General features: G+C 38.2%; 1 protein-coding gene across 5 annotated transcripts in view; it reads right to left on the bottom strand.

Moving 5' to 3' along the window:
• The window catches only part of ANO4 (anoctamin 4), a 428,017-nt gene that overhangs the window by 54,729 nt on the left and 346,476 nt on the right, over positions 1–26,812 (bottom strand). For all 5 annotated transcript variants that reach the window (XM_086712549.1, XM_086712550.1, XM_025926582.2 and 2 more), the window contains 2 exons: positions 3,927–4,009; positions 1,061–1,201 (listed from right to left, as the gene is read on the bottom strand). In XM_086712549.1, coding sequence (XP_086568675.1) covers positions 1,061–1,201; positions 3,927–4,009 — 224 coding nt within the window. The remainder of the gene's footprint in view (positions 1–1,060; positions 1,202–3,926; positions 4,010–26,812) is intronic.

The raw sequence follows: 26,812 nt of genomic DNA on the forward strand, positions 1-26,812 counted from the left end.
ACAAGGGTGGCAATGTGGTGGAATGGAGAGCTTGTTGGACTCAGTCAGTCAGAAGTCAGGTCTGAGTCCTTACTCTACATCTATAGATCTTATAAGAAACTTAAAAAACAAGACGGTAAATATGACTTTGCTTATGGAAGGCAAGGCAGGCACAACTGCTTACAGAGCAGTGTCTGTAGAAAGATATGGATCTGAATCTTGGTCTGAGCCAAGAGATTCCTGGGCATGCTGCCTACCCTTTCATCTTCCCAGTTTATTTCCGGCTAAAAGGGGGTCAAGTGTCTAGATTTGCTGTCATCTTGTTCTTCCTGATATAATGATCTATGATACTTATTTACACACTTACTATTTGAAAAGAGGAGAGGAGAATCCTAATAACCCCTTACTGTTCTAAAATGACATTTCGGAAAATATGAGTAAGTTTTGTTCAGTAATTAACAGGGTCGAAGCTGATTACTGAATGACTTCTTTTCAGGAAAAGTCAACAATGCAGGTTCAAGTTAGTGTTTTTCAAATTGACAGAACCATTAGTGAATCTGGAAATCAATTTTAGGGGGTTATAGCTGGTATTTAAAAAAAAGACCATAGTAAAACAAACGAAAAATCAGTGTTCACTGCATATTGCAAAGGTGAGCATTGTTTCAGTTACTCTAGTTCTATACATCTACTGGCACAGAATATACTGGGTCATGACAGATAATGTATTTCTTACGCAGGAATGACACAAGCAAAAAGCCTGACCAACACTGCTTCAGGTCCTATTTCAAATTTATTTCCTTTCGGCATGGAATAGGGAGGGGAGCAGAAAGAACTGGAGCTCTGGGTTATTTACTGCCTGACTCCGAACAAGCCCTTCACCTTCTGGAGTCTCAGTTGCTCCATCTGTGACTTGGGGACAGCAGTACCATCTCCGACTACCTCACGGAGTCACTGTATTACACAGCAAGAATGTGTAAAAATGTTTTGTGGAATTATGCAAAGGCCTGCTATGATTATTGTTGTTACCACACTATAGGTTTGTACTTTATGAAACAAAGAGTTTTGTAGAAAAATTTCGAACCATAAAAAATATCCCAGATGCAGAAACGATAAGTCGACTGCATTTATCTGCAAATGCCTGATAGGGTTCTGGCTTTCCCGAAATGGGATTCATCCGCTCTTTCTTGGAGTACTTGGCTTCAAACTGGGGCCGTATTTCTTCCTAAAGAACAAACAGACATATTTTTATGCAATGGAGAGATATGCACACAATAAAAAACTTTTTTATTCTACTGTAAAACTGAATCAACAGCTACCACACTAATCAGTCAATCAGTGAGGTGAGCTCAGAGACCCAGGTTTAAATGTTTGGAAATTGGCCACCTGAAGAAAATCTAAAGGATGGTGATCTAGACTTATTATCATCAAGGCAGTGTAATTTATTTTATTTTTTTCAAGTTTATTTGAGAGAGACAGTGTGCATGTGAGTAGGGGAGGAGCAGAGAGAGGGGAAGAGGGAGAATCCCAAGCAGGCTCCATGGGGGCTCAATCTCATGAACCATGAGATCAGGACCTGAGCCAAGATTAAGAGCTGGAAGCTTAACTGACTGAGCTACCCAGGTTCCCCAAGGCAGTATAATTTAGACTAATAGTTAAGTGCCTCTGTTATCATATTAAGCTGTGCTAGAAGAAACAAACAGAATGAGAAAAGGGACCACTTCTCTTTGTCCCTAGTAGTATGAAATAACTATTAAGCTTTTACTTTTATTACCAGGGAATGAGACAGACACAGGACAAAGAAAATTTCTTAACACCAAAGTGTCCACAATCCATGTTGTGAGTTATAATGGCAATATAATTTTTAGTTTCCTCCTACAATTACAAAAACATTTTTGGGGGGGGGGCTCCTGGCTGTCTCAGCTGGTGGATCATGCAACTCTTGAACTCAGTGTTGTAAGTTTGAGCCCCACATTGGGTATAGAGATTACCTAAAAATTTTTTTCAATTGAGGCAGCCCAAAACATGGTGAATCTATCTTTTAATAAGCTCCTATAAGAGTCATTCACCTTTAATCAGTAGATTTTAAATGTATTAATTGGTATTGAATAGCAGGTAAACATCTTTCAAATCCAGCTAAAATCAAGGCAACTCTAATTCGAAATCAAGCTGAGGCTTTGTTTTATTTAGTTGAGACCCATCTAATGTGAAAAGCTTCTGACTAAAAAGCAATTATGGGATTAGAAACAGGAAATCAGCAAGAGGGTATCCTGAAGTGGTTCCAGTTAATTAAGTACCTGTTCTATTTGAATGTCTTGCAAGAGGAGGGAAAATGAGTGGCAAGTCTGATAAAATAGAGATTGAGTTAATCCAGAAAGAAATGCTCAAGACTCCGATGGAGGGAGAGACAGAAAGTGAAGAAGGAGCTGACAGAAGAGTGGTTATGGATACTGGGCAGAGTTTGGCAGTAGCCTACCTGTGTAGGAGGAAGGGCAGCCTTGCTCCTGCTGCAGAATAAGCCCAAGGCTGGCCTTCACTCAGGGGCAGGTAATGGGGAACGACAGGGGGAGATACAATGATAAATACGTTCTGCCTTCTTTTACTTATTTTAGGCAGTTACACTTGAGGATATAAACAGAACAGACCTAGAATCTTCTGCTTCTTTGGGAAACTCTGAGTTTATAAGGCTGTGTCATCTAAGAGTCACTGAGTTAATTATCCAGAGGCTGAGGCCAATCACTGAGCCAGACCTGTGTCTCTGGGTTTTATGGGCTAAATTGTGTCTCCACTCCCAACCCCTGCAAATTCATTTGTTGAAGCCATAACTTGCAATACCTCCGATTGTGACTGTATTTGGACAGAGTTCTTACGGAGGTAATTAAGGTCAAGTGAAGAGTGGCCCCCTAATCCAATAGGACTGGTTCTTTATAAAAAAAATTTTTAGACACAGACACGCACAGAGAGAGGACTATGTGAAGACATAGGGAGTACATGGCCACCTACAAGCCAAGGAGAGGAGCTTGCAACAGATCCTTCCCCCACAGCCCTCAGAAGAAATCAACTCTGCCAATGCTTTGATCTCAGACTTTTAGCTTCCAGAAATGTGAGCACCTAAATTTCTGTTGTTTAAGCCACTCAGTATGTGGTACTTTGTTATGGCAGCCCCAGCAAATGGTTACCCTGGGTTATCCATGAAGAAGTCATGTAGCAAGCTGGGGATTTTCTGCACAGCTATCTGAGCATGACAGGCTAGAATAAGAGGCATTTAGCCACTTCTACCCATGAGGCCTCTTGAGGAGTGGTTTCTGCTCAGTGTTCACCGACTTGAGGTAATACTTCTCTGTCTGTGCAGCTCTGGGCACTGTGCAGGGCTCTGGAGAGCTCAAAGAAACATTTCCTTGGAGTTCTCTTATGAGGGTTGCTTCCATGTAGCTAGAGTTGTAAAACTAATACTCTCTGCTGAAGTAAAGAAAATGGATACTGTTTAAGAAAACTAAACAAATCTTACTACTAATTATTCTGATGTCTCTACCTACAAGTGATGCTTTGCAATCAAAATGTTTTCTTTCTTTCTTTAAGTTTATTTATTTATTTTGAAAGTGAGGGGGGAGGGGCAGAGAGAGAGAGAGAGGAAGAGAGAAAGAATCCCAAGCAGGCTCCATGCTGTCCGCTTGGAGCCCAATGCAGGGCTTGAACTCACAAACTGTGAGATCATGACCTGAGCCAAAACTAAGAGTCAGATGGTTAACCAACTGAGGCATCCAGGCACCGTGTCTTTTCTTTCTTTTAAATTCTGCTAGTTTTTATACTACCTGAAGTTTTTTGCAAAGACAGGTATTGAAATGCTTTGTGAAGAAACCTAACTTCTGTCAGCACAGAGTGATAAACTCAGGGGGACTGTGTGTTTGTTGATTGGCTTTTTGAAAAATTCTGAGGTAAATAATACAAACCTCCTCTTCTTCCCAGTCTATCAAATCCCAGTCATAAGCAATTACTGCTCGCCTTCTTTTCCAAAACTCCAGGAAAACTGTTGCTGGAACAAGCAGAGAAAGACAAAGACGTTTTTGAATAAAACAATGCTGTTAACTGTCACTGAATAATGAAGTCATTGCAGAGAATGACAGTTGTTTGTGTAAGCATCCTTGAATATCAGAATTTCTAGCTAGCCCCCATTTAACAAGGACCACTTCTGAGAATTACTAAGTTTGTGTCAAACATAATGAAAAATTAGCTATTTCATTTAGAATTATATTAAGCTGATTTCCAAGTTGAGGCAGAACAGACTTATTAGAATGACAAAGCTCCTGGTATACAAGAATACAGAAAACTAGTTTACCAGCATCTCTCTTATTGATAAGAGTATTTATTTTTAAAAGTGAGGAGCAGGTAGGGGCATAAAAGCAAAAATAAAACTTAGCAGTTCACATGGATTTGACTGGCAGTGATTTCTTGTCTGCCAAATCGTCCTCACCACAATAGCTATGTAAAATGTATTTTGCTGTTTTACTGAAAGAAGCTCTTTTACCCTTTTTCTCCAAACTATTTCTTGGTTGTCACATTAAAGGAAAAAGTGTGCAAATTCTAAGAACCTTTTTCAACAAGGTGTGGGGTAGCTGGCCTTTCCACCCAGGGAAATCTGGAGGTTATCCTCATTCAACCAAAGTAACTTTCTACTCAATTCAGTTAAAAATTATCTGCCAAAATCAATTATTGAGCATTATACAATGACAGAGGAGAGAAAAATAATCAAGACATAATCTTGCTGCCTTGTAAGTCATAAGCTAAATGATAGGAGACACACACACACACACACACACTCAAACTTTGAGGGTGAATGCAACTAAGGATATTACAGAGACACCCAGGACACAGAATTGGTAGATCTCTCTCTCTCTCTCTCTCTCTCGCCTTGCATGGGGTCCCTGGGACAATTCTTTTATTAGGTCCTCTGGACTCTCAAGCAAATGGCACTGGCTAAAGACTTTATCTCTTTTTTTGTCTCCGGAGTGTCCCCTGGTCTTGAAGAGAAAAAGCAGCCAGTCCTTGAATATGTGGTTATTCTTCATTAAAAGTCAGGACTGTATTTTGTGGCCTCAGAGAGACTTGATGGGGGACCATTCTGAAAAGCCTAAGGCCACAGGATACATATCCAATCTGTCTTCCTGGCTATTGCTACTCTCACCAAAACCTACCAACGCATCTGTGGTTCTCACCTAGAGGAACTGACTTCTAAGACACACCAGTGGCTGTCAGAAATATTCCACCACCTTTCTTCCCCCGAGTATGTGCTGAACTCTGCATGGAGGAGAGAGAAACTCTAACAAGGAATTCCCTTTTGTGGCTAATAATCCTCTCCTCCCTTCCATTCTAGAACTTGGGAGGATTAGAAGAAGTTAGTTGCTTGCACAATTGCCAATCTTTTGTGTTTTTGTGTGAAAATGAATCTGGGGAAGAATCTGCTTCTGCATTTGAGGAATCTGCATCTGAGGAAGAACTTCTTACCATGAACTACGTTATAATTGAATATTAGGTTGTCTCCTTCAAGGAAAAGCTTCAATTTCATAACCTCCCCCTCTTTTTTTAAATCCCATATCCTTACTATTCCATGATTTAAATCGCTTTGTCTAAATACTCACAGCCCTGGGAGCCCAATGTACTTTGATTGTGTCCAGTTATATGCTGCCTTACATCAGAGTTCACATTTTCCTCTTTGTCTCCTTTGAAGCTGGCTTGTTGTTAATATATCTCTTTTGTCTTATACTACTATAGCACTCAGTACTATATGTTTGATTAAGAAGTATTCTTGGAGGATCCTCAGAAGATGGCGGCATAGGAGGACGCTGGGTTCACCACGCGTCCTGCTGATCACTTAGATTCCACCTACACCTGCCTAAATAACCCAGAAAACCACCAGAAGACTAGCAGAATGGAGTCTCCGGAGCCAAGCGCAGACGAGAGGCCCACGGAAGAGGGTAGGAAGGGCGGAGAGGCGGTGCGCGCTGCATGGACTGGCAGGAGGGAGCCGGAGCAGAGGGGCTGCACGCAGGCCAAGTAGAGCCCCCGAGTCTGGCTTGCAAAAGCGGAGGGGCCAAATGGAGTGTGTTCTGACAGCAAGCGGGACTTAGCATTTGGGAGGTCATAAGTTAACAGCTCTGCTCGGAAAGCGGGAAGGCTGGAGGACAAAGGGAGGGAGAGTTGCTGAGCCCCAGGACAACAGAGCTCAGTTTGGCAGGGAACAAAGGCGCTCGCAAGCGCCATCTCCCTCGCCCATCCCCCAGCCAAAATCCCAAAGGGAACCAGTTCCTGCCAGGGAACTTGCTTGCTCCACGCAAACACCCAACTCTGTGCTTCTGCGGAGCCACCCCTCCAGCAGCGGGTCTGACTCCCTCCCGCTGCCACAGGGCCCCTCCTGAAGTGGATCACCTAAGGAGAAGAGAGCTAAGCCTGCCCCTCCTGCCCCCTGCACCTTGCCTACCCACCCCAGCTTATACGCCAGATCCCCAGCACCACAAGCCTGGCAATGTGCAAGTAGCCCAGACAGGCCACGCCACCCCACAGTGAATCCCGCCCCTAGGAGAGGGGAAGAGAAGGCACACACCAGTCTGACTGTGGACACAGCGGTGGGCTGGGGGCAGACATCAGGGCTGACTGCAGCCCCGCCCACCAACTCCAGTTATATACCACAGCACAGGGGAAGTGCCCTGCAGGTCCTCACCACTCCAGGGACTATCCAAAATGACCAAACGGAAGAATTCCCCTCAAAAGAATCTCCAGGAAATAACAGCTAATGAACTGATCAAAAAGGATTTAAATAATATAACAGAAAGTGAATTTAGAAAAATAGTCACAAAATTAATCGCTGGGCTTGAAAACAGTATAGAGGACAGCAGAGAATCTCTTGCTACAGAGATCAAGGGACTAAGGAACAGTCAGGAGGAGCTGAAAAACGCTTTAAACGACATGCAAAATAAAATGGAAATGACCATGGCTCGGATTGAAGAGGCAGAGGAGAGAATAGGTGAACTAGAAGATAAAATTATGGAAAAAGAGGAAGCTGAGAAAAAGAGAGATAAAAAAATCCAGGAGTATGAGGAGAAAATTAGAGAACTAAGTGATACACTAAAAAGAAATAATGTACGCATAATTGGTATCCCAGAGGAGGAAGACAGAGGGAAAGATGCTGAAGGGGTACTTGAAGAAATAATAGCTGAGAACTTCCCTGAACTGGGGAAGGAAAAAGGCATTGAAATCCAAGAGGCACAGAGAACTCCCTTCAGACGGAACTTGAATCGATCTTCTACACGACATATCATAGTGAAACTGGCAAAATACAAGGATAAAGAGAAAATTCTGAAAGCAGCAAGGGATAAACGTGCCCTCACATATAAAGGGAGACCTATAAGACTCGTGACTGACCTCTCTATTGAAACTTGGCAGGCCAAAAAGGTATGGCAGGAGATCTTCAATGTGATGAACAGAAAAAATACGCAGCCGAGAATCCTTTATCCAGCAAGTCTGTCATTTAGAATAGAAGGAGAGATAAAGGTCTTCGCAAACAAACAAAAACTGAAGGAATTCGTCACCACTAAACCAGCCCTACAAGAGATCCTAAGGGGAATCTTGTGAGACAAAGTACCAGAGACATCGCTACAAGCATAAAACATACAGACATCACAATGACTCTAAACCCGTATCTTTCTATAATAACACTGAATGTAAACGGACTAAATGCACCAACCAAAAGACATAGGGTATCAGAATGGATAAAAAAAACAAGACCCATCTATTTGCTGTCTACAAGAGACTCATTTTAGACTGGAGGACACCTTTAGATTGAGAGTGAGGGGATTGAGAACTATTTATCATGCTAGTGGAAGCCAAAAGAAAGCTGGGGTAGCCATACTTATATCAGACAAACTAGACTTTAAATTAAAGGCTGTAACAAGAGATGAAGAAGGACATTCTATAATAATTACAGGGTCTATCCATCAGGAAGAGCTAACAGTTATAAATGTCTGTGCGCCAAATACGGGAGCCCCCAAATATATAAAACAATTACTCATAAACATAAGCAACCTTATTGATAAGAATGTGGTAATTGCAGGGGACTTTAACACTCCACTTACAGAAATGGATAGATCATCTAGACACACGGTCAATAAAGAAACAAGGGCCCTGAATGCTACATTGGATCAGATGGACTTGACAGATATATTTAGAACTCTGCATCCCAAAGCAACAGAATATACTTTCTTCTCAAGTGCACATGGAACATTCTCCAAGATAGATCATATACTGGGTCACAAAAGAGCCCTTCATAAGTATACAAGAATTGAAATCATACCATGCATACTTTCAGACCACAATGCTATGAAGCTTGAAATCAACCACAGGAAAAAGTCTGGAAAACCTCCAAAAGCATGGAGGTTAAGGAACACCCTACTAAAGAATGAGTGGGTCAACCAGGCAATTAGAGAAGAAATCAAAAAATATATGGAAACAAACGAAAATGAAAATACAACAATCCAAATGCTTTGGGATGCAGCAAAGGCAGTCCTGAGAGGAAAATACATTGCAATCCAGGCCCATCTCAAGAAACAAGAAAAATCCCCAATACAAAATCTAACAGTACACCTAAAGGAAATAGAAGCAGAACAGCAAAGGCAGCCTAAACCCAGCAGAAGAAGAAAATAATAAAGATCAGAGCAGTAATAAACAATATAGAATCTAAAAAAACTGTAGAGAAGATCAACGAAACCAAGAGTTGGTTTTTTGAAAAAATAAACAAAATTGACAAACCTCTAGCCAGGCTTCTCAAAAAGAAAAGGGAGATGACCCAAATAGATAAAATCATGAAGGAAAATGGAATTATTACAACCAATCCCTCAGAGATACAAACAATTATCAGGGAATACTATGAAAAATTATATGCCAACAAATTGGACAACCTGGAAGAAATGGACAAATTCCTAAACACCCACATTCTTCCAAAACTCAATCAGGAGGAAATAGAAAGCTTGAACAGACCCATAACCAGCGAAGAAATTGAATCAGTCATCAAAAATCTCCCAACAAATAAGAGTCCAGGACCAGATGGCTTCCCAGGGGAGTTCTACCAGACATTTAAAGCAGAAATAATACCTATCCTTGTCAAGCTATTCCAAGAAATAGAAGGGGAAGGAAAACTTCCAGACTCATTCTATGAAGCCAGTATTACTTTGATTCCTAAACCAGACAGAGACCCAGTAAAAAAAGAGAACAACAGGCCAATATCCCTGAGGAATATGGATGCAATAATTCTCAATAAGATACTAGCAAATTGAATTCAACAGCATATAAAAAGAATTATTCACCATGATCAAGTGGGATTCATTCCTGGGATGCAGGGCTGGTTCAACATTCGCAAATCAATCAACGTGATACATCACATTAATAAAATAAAAGAGAAGAACCATATGATCCTGTCAATGGATGCAGAAAAGGCCTTTGACAAAATTCAGCAACGTTTCTTAATAAAAACCCTTGAGAAAGTCGGGATAGAAGGAACATACTTAAACATCATAAAAGCCATTTATGAAAAGCCTACAGCTAACATCATCCTCAATGGGGAAAAACTGAGAACTTTTTCCCTGAGATCAGGAACACGACAGGGATGCCCACTCTCACCGCTGTTGTTTCACATAGTGTTGGAAGTTCTAGCATCAGCAATCAGACAACAAAAGGAAATCAAAGGCATCAAAATTAGCAAAGATGAAGTCAAGCTTTCACTTTTTGCAGATGACATGATATTATACATGGAAAATCCGATAGACTCCACCAAAAGTCTGCTAGAACTGATACATGAATTCAGCAAAGTTGCAGGATACAAAATCAATGTACAGAAATCAGTTGCATTCTTATACACTAACAATGAAGCAACAGAAAGACGAATAAAGAAACTGATCCCATTCACAATTGCACCAAGAAGCATAAAATACCTAGGAATAAATCTAACCAAAGATGTAAAGGATCTGTATGCTGAAAACTATAGAAAGCTTATGAAGGTAATTGAAGAAGATTTAAAGAAATGGAAAGACATTCCCTGCTCATGGATTGGAAGAATAAATATTGTCAAAATGTCAATACTACCCAAAGCTATCTACACATTCAATGCAATCCCAATCAAAATTGCACCAGCATTCTTCTCGAAACTAGAACAAGCAATCCTAAAATTCAATGGAACCACAAAAGGCCCCGAATAGCCAAAGTAATTTTGAAGAAGAAGACCAAAGCAGGAGGCATCACAATCCCAGACTTTAGCCTCTACTACAAAGCTGTAATCATCAGGACAGCATGGTATTGGCACAAAAACAGACACATATACCAATGGAATAGAATAGAAACCCCAGGACTAGACCCACAAACATATGGCCAACTAATCTTTGACAAAGCAGGAAAGAACATCCAATGGAAAAAAGACAGTCTCTTTAACAAATGGTGCTGGGAGAACTGGTCAGCAACATGCAGAAGGTTGAAACTAGACCACTTTCTCACACCATTCACAAAAATAAACTCAAAATGGATAAAGGACCTGAATGTGAGACAGGAAACCATCCAAACCCTAGAGGAGAAAGCAGGTAAAGACCTCTCTGACCTCAGCCGTAGCAATCTCTTACTCGACACATCCCCAAACGCAAGGGAGTTAAAAGCAAAAATGAATTACTGGGACCTTATGAAGATAAAAAGCTTCTGTACAGCAAAGGCAACAACCAACAGAACTAAAAGGCAACCAACGGAATGGGAAAAGATATTTGCAAATGACATATTGGACAAAGGGCTAGTTTCCAAAATCTATAAAGAGCTCACCAAACTCCACACCCGAAAAACAAATAACCCAGTGAAGAAATGGGCAGAAAACATGAATAGACACTTCTCTAAAGAAGACATCCAGATGGCCAACAGGCACATGAAAAGATGCTCAACGTCGCCCTCATCAGGGAAATACAAATCAAAACCACACTCAGATATCACCTCACGCCAGTCAGAGTGGCCAAAATGAACAAATCAGGAGACTATAGATGCTGGAGAGGATGTGGAGAAAAGGGAACACTCCTGCACCGTTGGTGGGATTGCAAATTGGTGCAGCCACTCTGGAAAACAGTGTGGAGGTTCCTCAGAAAATTAAAAATAGACCTACCCTATGACCCAGCAATAGCACTGCTAGGAATTTACCCAAGGGCTACAGGAGTACTGATGCATAGGGGCTCTTGTACCCCAATGTTTATAGCAGCACTCTCAACAATAGCCAAATTGTGGAAAGAGCCTAAATGTCCATCAACTGATGAATGGATAAAGAAATTGTGGTTTATATACACAATGGAGTACTACAGGGCAATGAGAAAGAACAAAATATGGTCCTTTGTAGCAACGTGGATGGAACTGGAGAGTGTGATGCTAAGTGAAATAAGCCATACAGAGAAGGACAGATACCATATGTTTTCACTCTTATGTGGATCCTGAGAAACTTAACAGAAACCCATGGGGGAGGGGAAGGAAAAAAACAGAGGTTAGAGTGGGAGAGAGCCAAAGCATAAGAGACTCTTAAAAACTGAGAACAAACTGAGGGTTGATGGGGGGTGGGAGGGAGGGGAGGGTGGGTGATGGGTATTGAGGAGGGCACCTTTTGGGATGAGCACTGGGTGTTGTATGGAAACCAATTTGACAATAAATTTGATATATTAAAAAAAAAAAGAGAGACTCTTAAAAACTGTGAACAAACTGAGGGTTGATGGGGAGGGAGGGGAGGGTGGGTGATGGGTATTGAGGAGGGCACCTTTTGGGATGAGCACTGGGTGTTGTATGGAAACCAATTTGAAAATAAATTTCATATATTGAAAAAAAAAAGAAGTATTATTTCTTTTATGGGTTGATCCTCAAAACACTTAAAACTCTGCTATACGGAATCCTTCCTATAAAAATTTGGTCTAAAAATATCTCTTTTTTTTCAAAGCATCAGAAGGCTTAACTTTACTTCTAGCATTTTGAACTCCTTAGATTCCTATCTATATTTCTATGGAGATAATGGTTTTTCTAAAACAAGGTATGACCAGTTTTCCTGGGTGTCAAGGAGTCACACCAACTATAGAAAAAGCCCCCACTACCAGCCCAGGATGCAAGGCTCCTAATGACCCTGCCTGTGCCTAACTCTCTCTGCCCTAACTTGCACCCTAGACTCCAGGGTAACTCACCAGCAGTTTTCACACCTGAGCTATTGCATAACCTTCTTAGCTTTGCCCACACTATTTCTTCAGCTTATAATGTTCTTCCCTATTTGAGTCTACTTAGCCAACTCCTACTCTTGCTTCCAGATTTGGCCCTATGTGTTCTGCAACCACTCCCTTTGAACCTTCTCTAAACCCATGCTGAGTTGTGCAGATAACTCTAGGTCAGTGCTGAGCACAGGATTCACCACTTAAAAAACAATAGAAAAATTGGATAGTTTCTACCACTAGCTTGTGGGCTTCTTGAGAATAAGGGCTAAATCTTTGCTGTCTTTATCTCTATATCCCCAGGGTTCATCACAGTAACTAAATCTACAGAGGCACAGTAAATGTACAGTTGACATGCTGTCATGAAAATGAGAATAATATGGCAAATTACTCTTATGTATCTAAACCTTTAAGGCATTATGGTATATGTTTGAAAAATATGCAACTATATCTTGTGAGTGTTTTTATACATCAGTGTCAGTTAAATAAATAATAACTTACTAAGATGAAAAGTTGAAACTTTTGTGTTTCTCTTTTGCCTTGAAATAAAATATCATTCTGTTCTAATTAGCACTCTCACTATTTGGTTGCATGGACCCTGTGGCAAAGACTACCTATTGTCCTCTAAGACGCATTCTTGCCTTGTTCCACAGTAAAAGGACTGCTGCTGATGTCATGGCTGCCCATTATACTGTATTTCCCAGATGTCCTCGCTGTTAGATATGGCCAGAGAACACTTCTCACTGTGAACAGAAGTAATGTGATGTATGTCACTTACCTGTCGATATCTTAAGATATTCTCTTTACCCTTTTGGATAGGTGGAACCCAAGAGACTCAGCTGAGACCATGCAAATGTTGCCAAGGCCTGGGGGATGACCAACAACTTGTGTGCAGGACTATGAGTCCCTGAGTGACCACGTAGAGCTATCTGCCAGCCTGGAATGCTTCTCCCATTTAATCACTGACATTGCATGAGGCACGAAGATGAAAAAAAAAACTTATGAGTTACTTCCCTTACAGATTTTAGGTAGGGCAGTATCAAGCCACAATATCTGAAGCTTTATTAGTTTTAGTTATAAGACAGACTTTTGCATGCTCTCTTCTCTCTTCTACTCTGTAATACTCTGTACTACTATCTAACCTACCCACAAATGAAACTCATCTGAGATATTAACATCGATCCCAAATAACAATCTTCTCACAACATTAGTTGATACATTAGAAAAATCTGAGACTTCTGCCTTTTAAGTACCAGTAGGGTCAAGGTTAGTGTTCAGGTAGGTTTGTTTTCATATAGCAGAACACCATTGGCTCGGAATTGTACACAGTTGAGAAGGTTGTCACATGAGCCCATAAAGGACACAAAAAGGATGTAACAGTGTTCTGTGGGCCATGTTATGATCATTTCTTTAAATAGAATACTTATTATCAATTTCAAATCAATTTGTGTCAGACTTCTATGCATTTACCAAAAACCATTTCTTATCTTTCTAGGCATAGTTAGATTACATTTCCTGGCCTTTATTACAGTTAGATGTAGCCAAGTTTTGGAAAATGGAAAGGAAGTAGAAGTGACATATGTCAGCTTGGGACTAAATAATTAGGAAGTAAGTTTATCATCTCTATGTTTCTTTACTCCTTTTGAGGGATGAATGGAGAGGACTCTAAGGATCCCACCCAGGATAGAGCCACAAAATAAAAGGAACCTGGGTACTTAAATGACCACATAGAAGGCTGACAACCAGAAACACCTGGTTGGGCTTCATGTGCATGGGTTCTATTAAACATCTAGGTTTTGTTTTTTTGTGTATTTTGGCAATTAACTTTAGTCATCCTGATACAGGTTTTTTTTTTTTTGAAAGTATAACCATGGTAAACATTTTGCAAATAGGAAGAAAAAACCCACTGAGTTTCTATTTTTTGTCACCTTCTTAAGGCATTTAGAGAGTCTTATGCAGGAAAATCTCTCCTTTAAGCTGCATACCTTGGGTTCCATAACAGGGTTGAAATACTATACTATTTAGTCACTGTACAGTAAAAATTTATTACATGTTAGGTACTATGTTTTATTTTCTAAAAAGTATGTCCAGGTTGGTATTATTTTCATCATCCTATGAATAAGAAATCTGAGGTTGAAGAGGAGTCACATGGCTAGTAAATGACAGAACTGGGATTTGGCCCTAATATGCCTTTTTTTTGTGGGGGGGGGAGCTTAAAACAGCAAATTTATTCTGTTACAGTTCTAGAGGTTAGAAGTTCAAAATCAGGTGTTGTCAGGGTTAGTTCCTACTGGAGGCTCTGAGGGAGAGCATCTTCTATGCCTCTCTTCTTAGTGCCTGGGTAATCTTTGGCATCCCTTGGCTTGTGAAGGCACTGTTCCAATCTCCCTGCCTGTCTTCATATGGCATTCTACCCTGTGTCTGTCTTTACATTTTCTCTTCTTGTAAAGACACCAGTCATACTGGGAATCCATTATGGCCTTATCTTAACTTGATTATATCTTCAAAGACCCTATTTCCAAGTAAAGTCACTTGCACAGGTGCTGGGGGCTAGGACTTAAATATATCTTTTTGGAGAACACAATTCAACCCATAGCAGGGTTATTTGGGCTATCACAATGACTAGGAGCAACTGACATTTAGGGTAAGAGCCAGGGGTGCTATCTGGTCCGTTAGCTAGAAGGTCACAGTCTAATCTGGGACTTCTAATTTCTATTGAATCAAGAAGAGCCAAAAAGAAAGCACTTTGCTGAAACCATAGGATCACTTTGCTGAAACAGTTATAAAAACCAAAGTACCATACCTCGGGTTATAGCTTTACTGTGAGAGCCTGGCATTAATCTCTATCCTTCCTGTAGATCTATTCTTTTCTTCTGTAGACCTGAAAAAACCCACATTTATTCCCAAAGCTGCTAGGGATACATGCTACCAGTATTTGCCCTTTGGTAACATAACAGGTATACAGAGGCATAATTTGATTCTTCATTTTGAAAATTTCTACCCTGGAAGTCCAGAGGAGAATTGTGTCTAATGCCACAATATAATTATAAAGGCATGTTTACTTCTTTTTTGAGAAAAACAAGGGCTTAAACATCCTAGAGTCTAACTTCCTTCCTTAACTTGTCAAAAGATTATTATATATTTGTATAAAAACAAGAAATGAACTGTGGTCAGCAATAAACTTGGCAGTAGATAGGGAAAGGAAAGAATTATTTTTATTTCAGAAAAGCGACCTTCTGTCTGATGACTCAAAGCATTTTCAGAAACCTGGTTAACGTGATTCTCTTCCTAGGAAATTAGAATGAACTTCCTTCATACACATAGTCATTTTTCTCCAAATTCTAATTTCCTTCTTTTTAAAAAGTGAAATGGATAATACTAACAGATTTAATTATCTCTGTCCTTTATAACTTTCTGAGAATGTTCATTTGAAGAAGGTACAGAGGAGTTACAAGGATGCTTCCCAAGAACTTAGAAGTAGAGGAATGAGGTCATCTCCTGAGAACTTAACTCGTAAAATCTACACATATTGAATGAGCTTAGTGAGGAGTCACAAACTCAAATGCTAAAATGACCAGACCATTACAAAACCTACAAGAGTAAACCACACAATTGGGAGTGGTAGGGAATGAGACCAGTTGGAGTGTGTGTGCACCATATGAAGTGGTAGGTGTTCTTCAGTTTCCATTGACTACACTGTGGCTAGATTTTCAAATTTTTCAAAAGTTCAAGGATCTGGCCACAATGTTTCTTCATGTGAACTATCTCAGTTTCAAAGTAATACTTAATTTGTATATTTTTAAAATTGGTGATGACCAGAGTATTTTTATCGGTTGCTAATTTGCAACATCTGAGGTGGGTCATTGGCAATAATAATGCAAGTGAATGTAAACAAGTGACTAGAGAATTTGTGAAACTCCCCAACATACAAGATAAGGTTAATCTCAGAATCCAGGAAAAACAGGAACGTGACTATATTTTAAGAAGTTGAAGTTTAATTATTGGTATTAGAACCTTTCTGGAGAAAGTCAATGTATCCAGATAGTCAACCTGTAAGTTAAGAAAAACAAGGGTCTAAGAATATAAATTTTGCAGAGTTTGATCTAATGGAGGATATTAGAAGGGTGTCCTGACATAAACCAGTCTCTAGGGGTGTTTTTTGAAATGGAATAAAGATGACTAATTCAGCAGAAAAAAATAGTTCTTGTGTCCCTCTTCCATTCATTTAACAGTTATTAATTGCACTCTTTTGATGTGCCAGGAATTTTGCCAGCTGCACTGATTTCCAAGCTCAAACACCATATAATGATTAATCTAGCTTCCTAAGTATCCTGATACAGGAAGAAAATGCCCTAGATGGTCATTATAAAACAATATTCTCTATAATATACTTGCATTTTCATATTCTGGATAATGTACTAGTGCTTGCAGAGTTTATAAGAGGTGTCTGTTTGTCCAAGTGCAATTAGCTCTGGGTAGTCCAACAGTGTTTCTGAACTAGTAAAAATGAGGAGACACCATGGATAATGGCAGTTTTCCAAAGTAACCAAAATTCTCTGACACCCTGCCCGAGTGTATGCTTCCCTTCTATAAAAAGCCATCAAGTTACAGGTGACTGCGATTTTTTGTTTCTACCCATTGGACTAACTGCTTCAATATAAGAAACAACTTTTTTCAGCACTGGACAGCAGATAGTGCAGCACTGTGATCTCTGAGAGAAAAATAAGTGAGGTAAGCTTTAGGATGGCACCAGCTCATTGTTTGGAGGCCATTTTCAGGTGGAGGAACCCAAACCAAGCCTAGTGGTCTTACTGAGCTTGAGAGATTAGAGTGGAGAAAGTGAAGTGGCACGAGTTTGTGGGGCACAGTACCAGAGAGAAAGGAGCTGATATTGAAAGAAAGATCAAGGTATCAGCAATGAAGTCCCTTCTGCTCTTGACATGCATGGGGTGAAACTACATGAGGTGGCTTGTTGGTAGATAAAGAATCCTCAGAATTCACAGAGGGCTAAAAGAAGTTTACCATCTCACTAGTCAGAGTACAGAGATGTTGCAACACATAGAATTTTATGAGAGGCCTCATAAAGGCTGTCTCCTAGTAGTGGGTCTCTGGATCTATCCTAACAAGCTAAAAACAAATCTCAAGAGAATCTAACTGGGATGCAAGTAAGTTAACTACATACCTGAATAAAGTCCAACGCTAAAGAAACACACCAAAAAAAACAAAATTCAACACTTCTCAGTATTTAATAAAACCACCAGACAGGGGTGCCTGGGTGGCTCAGTTGGTTAAAAGTCTGACTCCTTCATTTTGGCTCAGGTCACGATTTCATGGTTCATGAGTTGCAGCCCGGCATTATTCCATCAATGTGGAGCCTGCTTGGGATTTTCTGTCTCCCTCTCCCTCTCCCCCTCACCCACTCACATATTCTCTCTACCCCCTCCTTCCCTTCTCTCTCTCTCTCTCAAAAATAAATGAACATTTAAAAAATTTTACCAGACATACAAATAAGCAGGAAAATAAAACCTATAAGCAGGAGAATATTCAATCAATCCCAGGGAAACAGCCCAGAACTGACAGAAATGATAGAACAAAGATGATAAAACAACTGTTATAAGTATACTTTGTCAAGAAGGGAGATGAAAACATGAACACAATGAGGAGACTAATACCAGGCATACAAAGACCCAACTGACTGAGATATGGGATGGAGAATCTAAGTTATGGAAAGAAAAATACACTGGATAGAATTAACAGATTGGACCGTTCAGAAGATTCAGTGAATCTTAAGACAAACCAATAGGAACAATCCAAAAAGTATAGACAACACAAAGAGTAAAAAAGACTGGAATATGTGAACAACGCATTAAGTGACCTGTAGGACAGCATTGAGTGGTCTAGCATACATTCACATAATTGGAGACTGTGACAATATGATTCTGGAAAAATTTAAAAATTTGATAAAAATTACAAAATTACTGATCCAAATTAAATGAACCCTAATTATAAGAAAGACAAAGAAAATGACACCAAAACACATCTCAATCAAATTCCTGATAATAAAAAATAAAAATCTTTAAAGCAAATACAAAGGAGGAAAATCTTTTATAGAAAAAAAAAAGAATGTCAGCGACATCTTATAAAAGACTATGCAAGCCTTCATACGATGGAAAGGCATCCCTTAAGGCAATGTTTTTCAATCTGGACACAACTGACACTGTGTCAACTGTTTTGAAAATGTAAGTCATTATTCTACATCAAAACATTCCATATGTTAGTGGTACTTTAATCTTCACTTGTAGATGAGAATGCTGAGATAGAAGTGTCAGATGACTTTCCAAAAGAAACTCAAATAGGCCATGTGACTTCAGAAAAAGAAAGATTATAAATTTAGCAGTGTTTCTCAAACTCACCATCAACGATGTCTTAGAACATTTAATTCCTCCTTGAGGGTGGGGATTGTTGTTCTGTGCATTGTATGATGTTTAGCAGCATCCCTGGCCTCTATGCATTAGATCAAAATGCCAGTAGCACTCCCTTCTGTCAGTTGTGACAACCAAAAATGTGTCTGCACATTGTCTAATGTCTCTTGAGAGGCAAAAATAACTCCTAATTGAGAACATATGCTCTAATGTATTTAAAGGTAAAAAGAAAACCCTTCCAACTTAGAATTTTACATCCAGCAAAGTATCTTTAAAAAGTTAAAATGAAGCTAAGATATTTTTAGACCTTAAAAATCAGAGAAAATTCATCACTAACAGCCTTGCATTATAAGAAACTTTAAAGGAAGTTCTTCAAGCAGAAGGAAATGACACCAGATGGAAATCTGGATTGATACAAACATAGGAAGATCACATAAAACAAGTAGGGGCTCCTGGGTGGCTCAGCTGGTTAAGTGTCCTACTCATGAATTTGGCTGAGGTTATGATCTCATGGTGTGTGAAACTGAGCCCTACATCAGGCTCCATGCTGATAGCATGGAGCCTGCTTGGGATTCTCTGTCTCCCTCTCTCTCTGGCCCTCTCCCACTCTCTCTCTCTCTCTCTCTCTCTCAAAACAAAAAATAATAAAAAAAACAAATAACTATATGGGTAAATAGAATTTTTTCCTCATTTCAATATCTTTAATAACTACCTGCTGAAAGCAAAAATAATAACAATGTATCAAGAGGTTTATAATATGTAGAAGAAAAAATATAACAAGAATAGCAATAAGATGTAGGACAAAAATAGAAGTAAAATATATAGCAATAATACAAGGGACAGAAAATAAAAGGTAAAGTATACCTTTTTACAGTTCTTATACCACATGTGAAATAGCATTATACTATTTGAAAGTAGGCTGCTATAAATTAAAGGTGTATATTATAAATCCTTGAATAACCATTATAAGATTAAAACAAGTATAGCTAATAAATCAACAGAGACAAAACTAAATCATGAAAATATCTAATTAATTAAAAAGGAGAGAAAAAGAAAATAAAACAAAGGCTCATTAAACACATATAAATCAAATAAAAAGAAGGCATATTTAAACTAAATGTATTGATAATTATATTAAATGTAAATGGCATTAAAACTCTAATGAAAAAGCTGAGATTATTGGATTGGATAAAAAGTAAGACCTGTCTATATTTGATTTGATTTTTTATTTTTTAAAATTTACATCCAAATTAGTTAGCATATAGTGCAACAATGATTTCAGGAGTAGATTCCTTAATGCCCCTTACCCATTTAGCCCATTCCCCCTCTCACAACCCCTCTAGTAACCCTCAGTTTATTCTCCATATTTATGAGTCTCTTCTGTTTTGTCCCCCTCCCTGTTTTTATATTATTTTTTTCCCTTCCCTTATGTTCATATGTTTTGTCTCTTAAAGTCCTCATATGAGTGAAGATTTTTGAGTAAGACCTGTCTGTAAAAATAACACTGCAAATATAAAGACAGAGATAGGTAAATGTAAAGAAAATAAAAATATACCATACAAACTCAATTTAAGAAAGCCTAGGATGGCAATATTAATAGCAAAGTATTCTTGAAAATAAGAAATACTATCAGGAATAATGAGGGAAATTACATAATGACTACAGGGCTTCAAGTAAACATAAAAATCCTATATTTAAAATACATGAGGGGCGCCTGGGTGGCGCAGTCGGTTAAGCGTCCGACTTCAGCCAGGTCACGATCTCGCGGTCCGTGAGTTCGAGCCCCGCGTCGGGCTCTGGGCTGATGGCTCAGAGCCTGGAGCCTGTTTCCGATTCTGTGTCTCCCTCTCTCTCTGCCCTTCCCCCGTTCATGCTCTGTCTCTCTCTGTCCCAAAAATAAATAAACGTTGAAAAAAAAATTAAAAAAAAAAAAATAAAATAAAATAAAATAAAATAAAATAAAATACATGAAACAAAATCTGATATAACTGAGAGGCAAACTAGATAAATCCACAAATAAATTTAGAATTAGTATAAATGTAGAAGACTAAAACAAGACTAATCACCCAAGTGGACCCAAACAAAACTTACAGAATGTACAACTTAACAACAGCATAAAATGTAGTCTTTTCAAATGTGCAGGGGACATTTGCTGAGATAGTATACTGTGGGCTATAAAACAAATCTCAGTAAATGTAGAAGGATTTAAATAATACAAAATATGTTCTCTTAATTAAACTAGAAATCAATAGCAAGCAGATACCTAGAAAATCTCCCAAATATTTGGTAAGTAAACTATATACATCTATATAACTCATGGATCAAAGAGAAAGTCACAAGGGAAATTAGAAAATATTCTTAATTCACGAAAAATGAAAATACAATGTGGAGGATGCAACTAAGGCAGTACTTAGAGGAAATTTATAGCATTAATTTGAAAAGAAGAAAGGTCTTACATCAACAAACTAGGCATTCACCTTAAGAAATTAAAAAAGAAGAGGAAACTAAACCCAAAGTAAGCATGAGAAACGTAAGATAACAGCATAAATAAAAAAACATAAAAACAATATAAAGACATCACTAACATTGAAAAGGTTCATTAAAAGATGAATATAATTGATAAACTTCCACACAGAATGAACAGGAAAACAAAAAAGACATGAACTACAATTTCAAGAATGAACAAAATGTATCACAAAAGATCCTACTGAAGGTAAAATATAAGAAATTATTAAGAACACATTTATGCCAATAAATTTGCAAGCTTAGATAAAATTACAGAGTCCTTGAAGACAGGAAGAAGTAGATAATCTAAAGAGCTCTCTATCTGTTAAGGAGATTACGTTCGTATTAAACATTTTCCTGCAAAGAAAACTCTAGGCCCAAGTGGCTTTACTGGTGAATTCTATCAAACATATAAGAAGTAATATCATTTTTATATAAACCTCTCCACAAACAGAAGCAAGGACACTTCTTAATTCACTCTTTGAGGCCAACATTACCTCAAAACTAAAAAATACACTGGAAGAAAATTAAAGACAACACTTACAAAAATAGATGCAAAAATCTTAAAAATATTTTAGCAAATCAAATACAGTAATATAGAAAAAAAGAGGGGCGCCTGGGTGGCGCAGTCGGTTAAGCGTCCGACTTCAGCCAGGTCACGATCTCGCAGTCTGTGAGTTCGAGCCCCGCATCGGGCTCTGGGCTGATGGCTCAGAGCCTGGAGCCTGTTTCAGATTCTGTGTCTCCCTCTCTCTCTGCCCCTCCCCCGTTCATGCTCTGTCTCTCTCTGTCCCAAAAATAAATAAAAAACGTTGAAAAAAAAAATTAAAAAAAAAAAAAAAAGAAAGGTCATAAGATATGAGATAAATATACAAAAGTCAATTGTATTTCTATAGAGTAGGAATGAACAACTGGAAATTAACATTATAGAAATGAAACTATTTATAAAAAATAAAGGAATATTAAATACATAGGGATAAATTTAACAAAATATCCAAAACCGCACATTGAAAACAGTACAAAATTGCAGAGAAATTACAGATCATTTAAATAAATAATGTTCACAGACAGACATATTTGATACTGAGTTTTTCAACCTTCCCAAAATGATCTCTTGATTCAACTCCACCACAGTCAAACTATCAGCATCTTTTCTGGTAGTAACCGACAAGTTGATTCTAAAATATAAATGGAAATGCACAGTCCCTAATATAGCCAGAACAATTTTTAAAAAGAATAACACTTCAAGGCTTACTATGCTATAATAAGTGTTACTGCCATTAAAGTACACATATTCCAACAAACAAAAGCCAAGGACTAGACAGAATTCTACCAGATATCTAAAGAAGAATACTACTCCTTTTCAAAATTCTTCCAAAAATAGAAGAGGAGGTATCATTTCTAAATTCATTTTGTGAGGCTAGAATTATTATTATGATACCAAAACCAGACAAGGATGCCACAACAAAAGGCCAATATCCTGATAAATACAGATGCAGAAGTCCTCAACAAAATACATTTGTTCTGGAAACAAGCTTGTAATCCAAAGCACCTGTATTTCAACGCAAAGTTCAATAACCGTTGATTCAGTTGTGATCATGTGATGTTCCGCATCACGTACTATTTGTATTGCAACACCTCGCTCATTAATCAAGTTAAAATTTGTTAGAAATGCTTGCTTGTCTTGTGGAGCACTCGCAGAACAAGTTACTCGCAATCCAAGGTTTTAATGATTAGCAAACCACTGGTGTTATATATGTTAGTGATAAATCCCTAAATTCTACTCCTGAAACTGATATTACACTATATGTTAAGTAACTGGAATTTAAATAAAAACTTAAAAAAATAGAAAAAGTAAAAAAAATATATTAGAAAATTAAATTCAGTGTGACAATAAAATGATCATTCACTAGGATCAAGTGGGATTTATTCCAGGGATGCAAGGAGGTTCAACATCCATAAATCAGTCAACATGATAGACCACATTAACGAAATGAATGATACAAATCATATGATCCTCTCAATAGACACAGAGAAAGCATCTGAAAAAATTCAATATCAATTTATGATAAAAATTCTCAACAAAGTGGGTATAAAGGGAATGCACCTCAACATATTAAAGGTCATGTATGACAAGCCTACAACTAATATTATGCTCAGTGGTGAAAAGCTGGAAGCTTTTCCTCTAACACCAGGAACAAGACAAGGATGCCTACTCTCAACACTTCTGTCAACACAGTACTGGAAGTCTTAGCCACAGCAGTTACGCAAGAAAGAGAAATAAGAAGCATCCAAATTAAAAAGGAAGAAGTAAAACTGTCACTACTTGCAGATAACATGATGTAATGTATAGAAAACCCTAAAGACTCCAGTAAAACAACTGTTAACCAAAAACCATTAATAAACAAATTCAGTAAAGTTTCAGGACACAAAAAAAGAAACATAAAAAATTTATATAACACATAATTGCATCAAAAAGAATAAAATAGCTAGAAATACATATATCCAAGGAGTTTGAAAGACCTATACACTGAAAACTATAAGACATTGATGAAATAAATTGAATAAGATACAATTAAATGGAAAGATATTCTGTGCCCATGGATTGGAAGAATATTGTTAAAATACCCATAACCTACAGATTCAGTGCAATTCATATCAAAATTCCAATGGCATTTTTTCACAAAAACAGAAAAAGCAATCCTAAAATTTTATGGAACCAAAATAGACCCTAAATTGTCAAAGCAATCTTGAGAAAGAAGAACAGTTATGGAGGCATCACTCTCCCTGACAGAACCACATAAAGAACCTTTGAATTTTCATTTAAATAAGTTTATGATCTCATTTATACATAGAGTCTAAACACAGACAAACAAACAAACAAAACCTCTAAGCTCAGAGATACAGAGACCAGAGTGTGGTGAGGTGGCGGCTGAGGCTGGGTGAAATGGGTGAATGTGGTCAAAAGGTACCTATTTCCAACTATAAAATAAATGTCAAATAAAAGAACAAACTACTTACGTATGCTGACATGTTGTTACATAAACTAATTTCAATCACATTAAGCTTAATGAACAAAGCCAGACACAAAATGCTAAATTGTGAATGATTCTATTTGCATGAGATTCTAAAACAGGTGAAAGTACAGTGGTAGAAAGCAGGTTAGAGGTTGCCAAGGGTCTCAATGCAAAGTCATGGGGAAACTTTCTGGAGGATGAGAATGTTCTATATCATCATTATGGTGATGGTTACTATATACATTTGACATAACTTGTCAAATTGTACACTTAAAATTGCTGGGGGGGTGCCTGGGTGGCTCAGTCTATTGTGTCTGACTCTTGATATCTGCTCAGGTTGTGATCACATAGTTTGTGGGTTTGGGCCCCATGTTGGGCTCTGTGCTGACAGCATGGAGCTGCTTGGGATTCTCTCTCTCCCTCTCTCTCTCTCATTGCTCCTCCCCCACTCTTTTGATCTTTCTCAAAAATAAATGAATAAACTTAAAAAAAAAGAAACGTGAAATGTCTGACCAATATTTAAAAAAAAAAATAAAACTGCTAGATTTTATGTAAATTATACCTAAATAAAAGCTGACAAAAACTTCTCATAATCCCGTCACATGGAGAAAATCACCATTACTCTTATGACATAATTTGTTTTCATTAGTATTTAATATACCTGAAATCACATTTATCTGTATACTTTATACTTACCAGTTTTTAAAATATAATCTTTGTGCTCTATTACCTACTTTGAAAGACTAGTTTTTAGTGGCTGCTTATAATTTTGTAATTCATTCTTCTATCATTGGATATTTATTTTGCATATCATAAATAACTAAAACTAGGAAAACACATTTATGTATAAGGTTTTTACTCTGTAATTTAGATCTTTTCTAAAGACCAATTCTGCATAATATTTTGACTGAACACTGGAACAGCTTTCTAAGTGGCCTACCTGCTACCTACTGGTCCCCACTTTCACTCCTCCCATGCTGTTGCCAGGGTTACTTCCCAAATACAACTGATGACATCACTCTCCAGTTTATAACTTCAGTTGGCCTTCTGTTGCCTATAGGGTGAAGTCATGGTTCCCTGTTGCAGCACAAATGTCCTACAATAAGTAAACCTCAGCCCCCAACATACTGTCTGTTAGGGGTTGAATTGTGCCTTTCATAAAAGAGATGTTGATGTTTTAACCTCAAAATGTGACCTTATTTGGAAATAAGGTAACTGCAGACTAACTAGTTAAGATGAAATCATACTGGAGTAGGGTAGGCTCTTAATCGAATGCATTTTAGTGTCCTTATAAGAAGACTGCCCTGTGAAGACACAGAGACACAGGGAGAATACAGGTGAAAATGGAGACAGAGATTCAAGTGATGCATCTACAAACCAAGGAGTGTCAAGGATTGCTGGCTGTCACAAGAATTTAGGAGAAATACATGGGACAGATGCCCCCTCAGAGCCCTCGAAAAGAAATGACTCTTTTTATACCTTAATTTTCTACTTTGAGCCTGCAGAACAGTGAGAGAATAAATTTCAGTTGTTTTAAGCCATCCAGTTTGTGGCACTTTGTTACAGCACTCTAGGAAACTAATACATACTATATGTTCCTACCGCACTGAACATCCTCTCTTTTCAGAGCTTTGCCCACACTGTTCTCAGTTCAGAATGTTTTCTACACCTCCCTCCAACCCCTCTCCTTTGCCTGGCAAATTTAAGACTTGGTTTCAGGATCTCCTTTTGTATAAAACCTTCTCTGCGCTTCCATTTTGCTTCAGGAAGTTGGCAGCATGGACCCTCATTGTCCGATTGTAAACTGTACTTAATATCTTACGTTATAATTACCAATCTCAATACACTATGAAATTTTTGACAGCTGAGATCACATTTTACTCATTTTTGTACTCCCATTGTCAAGTGATAGTGAGAATGCATTGTCTGGTGAGTAATGAAATCTTAATATATCCTATCAAAGGTACATGACATGATATACAAACTTTGGAATGACTTGAAATAGGCAGACCAGATCTGGTTTAAAATCTAGACTCCACCACTTAGCAGTTACTGGGTAATCTTGGTCAAGTTGCATAACCTCTCTGAACCTCAATATGTTCATCTATAAAACTGGAGCCGTAATTTCTTTCTGGTGGGTTAGGAGAAATTGATGAGGTGTCATAGGTGATTATACCTACACACCTAATAGGTATTCAGTAAATGTATACCATTTTTTTGAAAATGCAACCACTATTTTTTTTTTGTTGGACATATAGGTAAGACTATAAAGATAAAATTGCTGTAAATATCTACAAATAAAAGGAAATTATTATAAAATTTATTTTAAAAATAAGACATACTTCACTAACAAATTTTTGACAGAAGCATTTATTTTTTTTTTAACTTTTTTTTTTTTAACGTTTATTTATTTTTGGGACAGAGAGAGACAGAGCATGAACGGGGGAGGGGCAGAGAGAGAGGGAGACTCAGAATCGGAAACAGGCTCCAGGCTCTGAGCCATCAGCCCAGAGCCCGACGCGGGGCTCGAACTCACGGACCGCGAGATCGTGACCTGGCTGAAGTCAGACGCTTAACCGACTGCGCCACCCAGGCGCCCCTCTTCATTTTTATTTTTTATTTATTTATTTATTTATTTTCAACG

Source organism: Puma concolor, chromosome B4 (genome assembly GCF_028749965.1).
Source record: "Puma concolor isolate L17-30 chromosome B4, mPumCon1.1.hap2, whole genome shotgun sequence".
In the NCBI taxonomy this organism is placed as follows: Eukaryota; Metazoa; Chordata; class Mammalia; order Carnivora; family Felidae; genus Puma; species Puma concolor.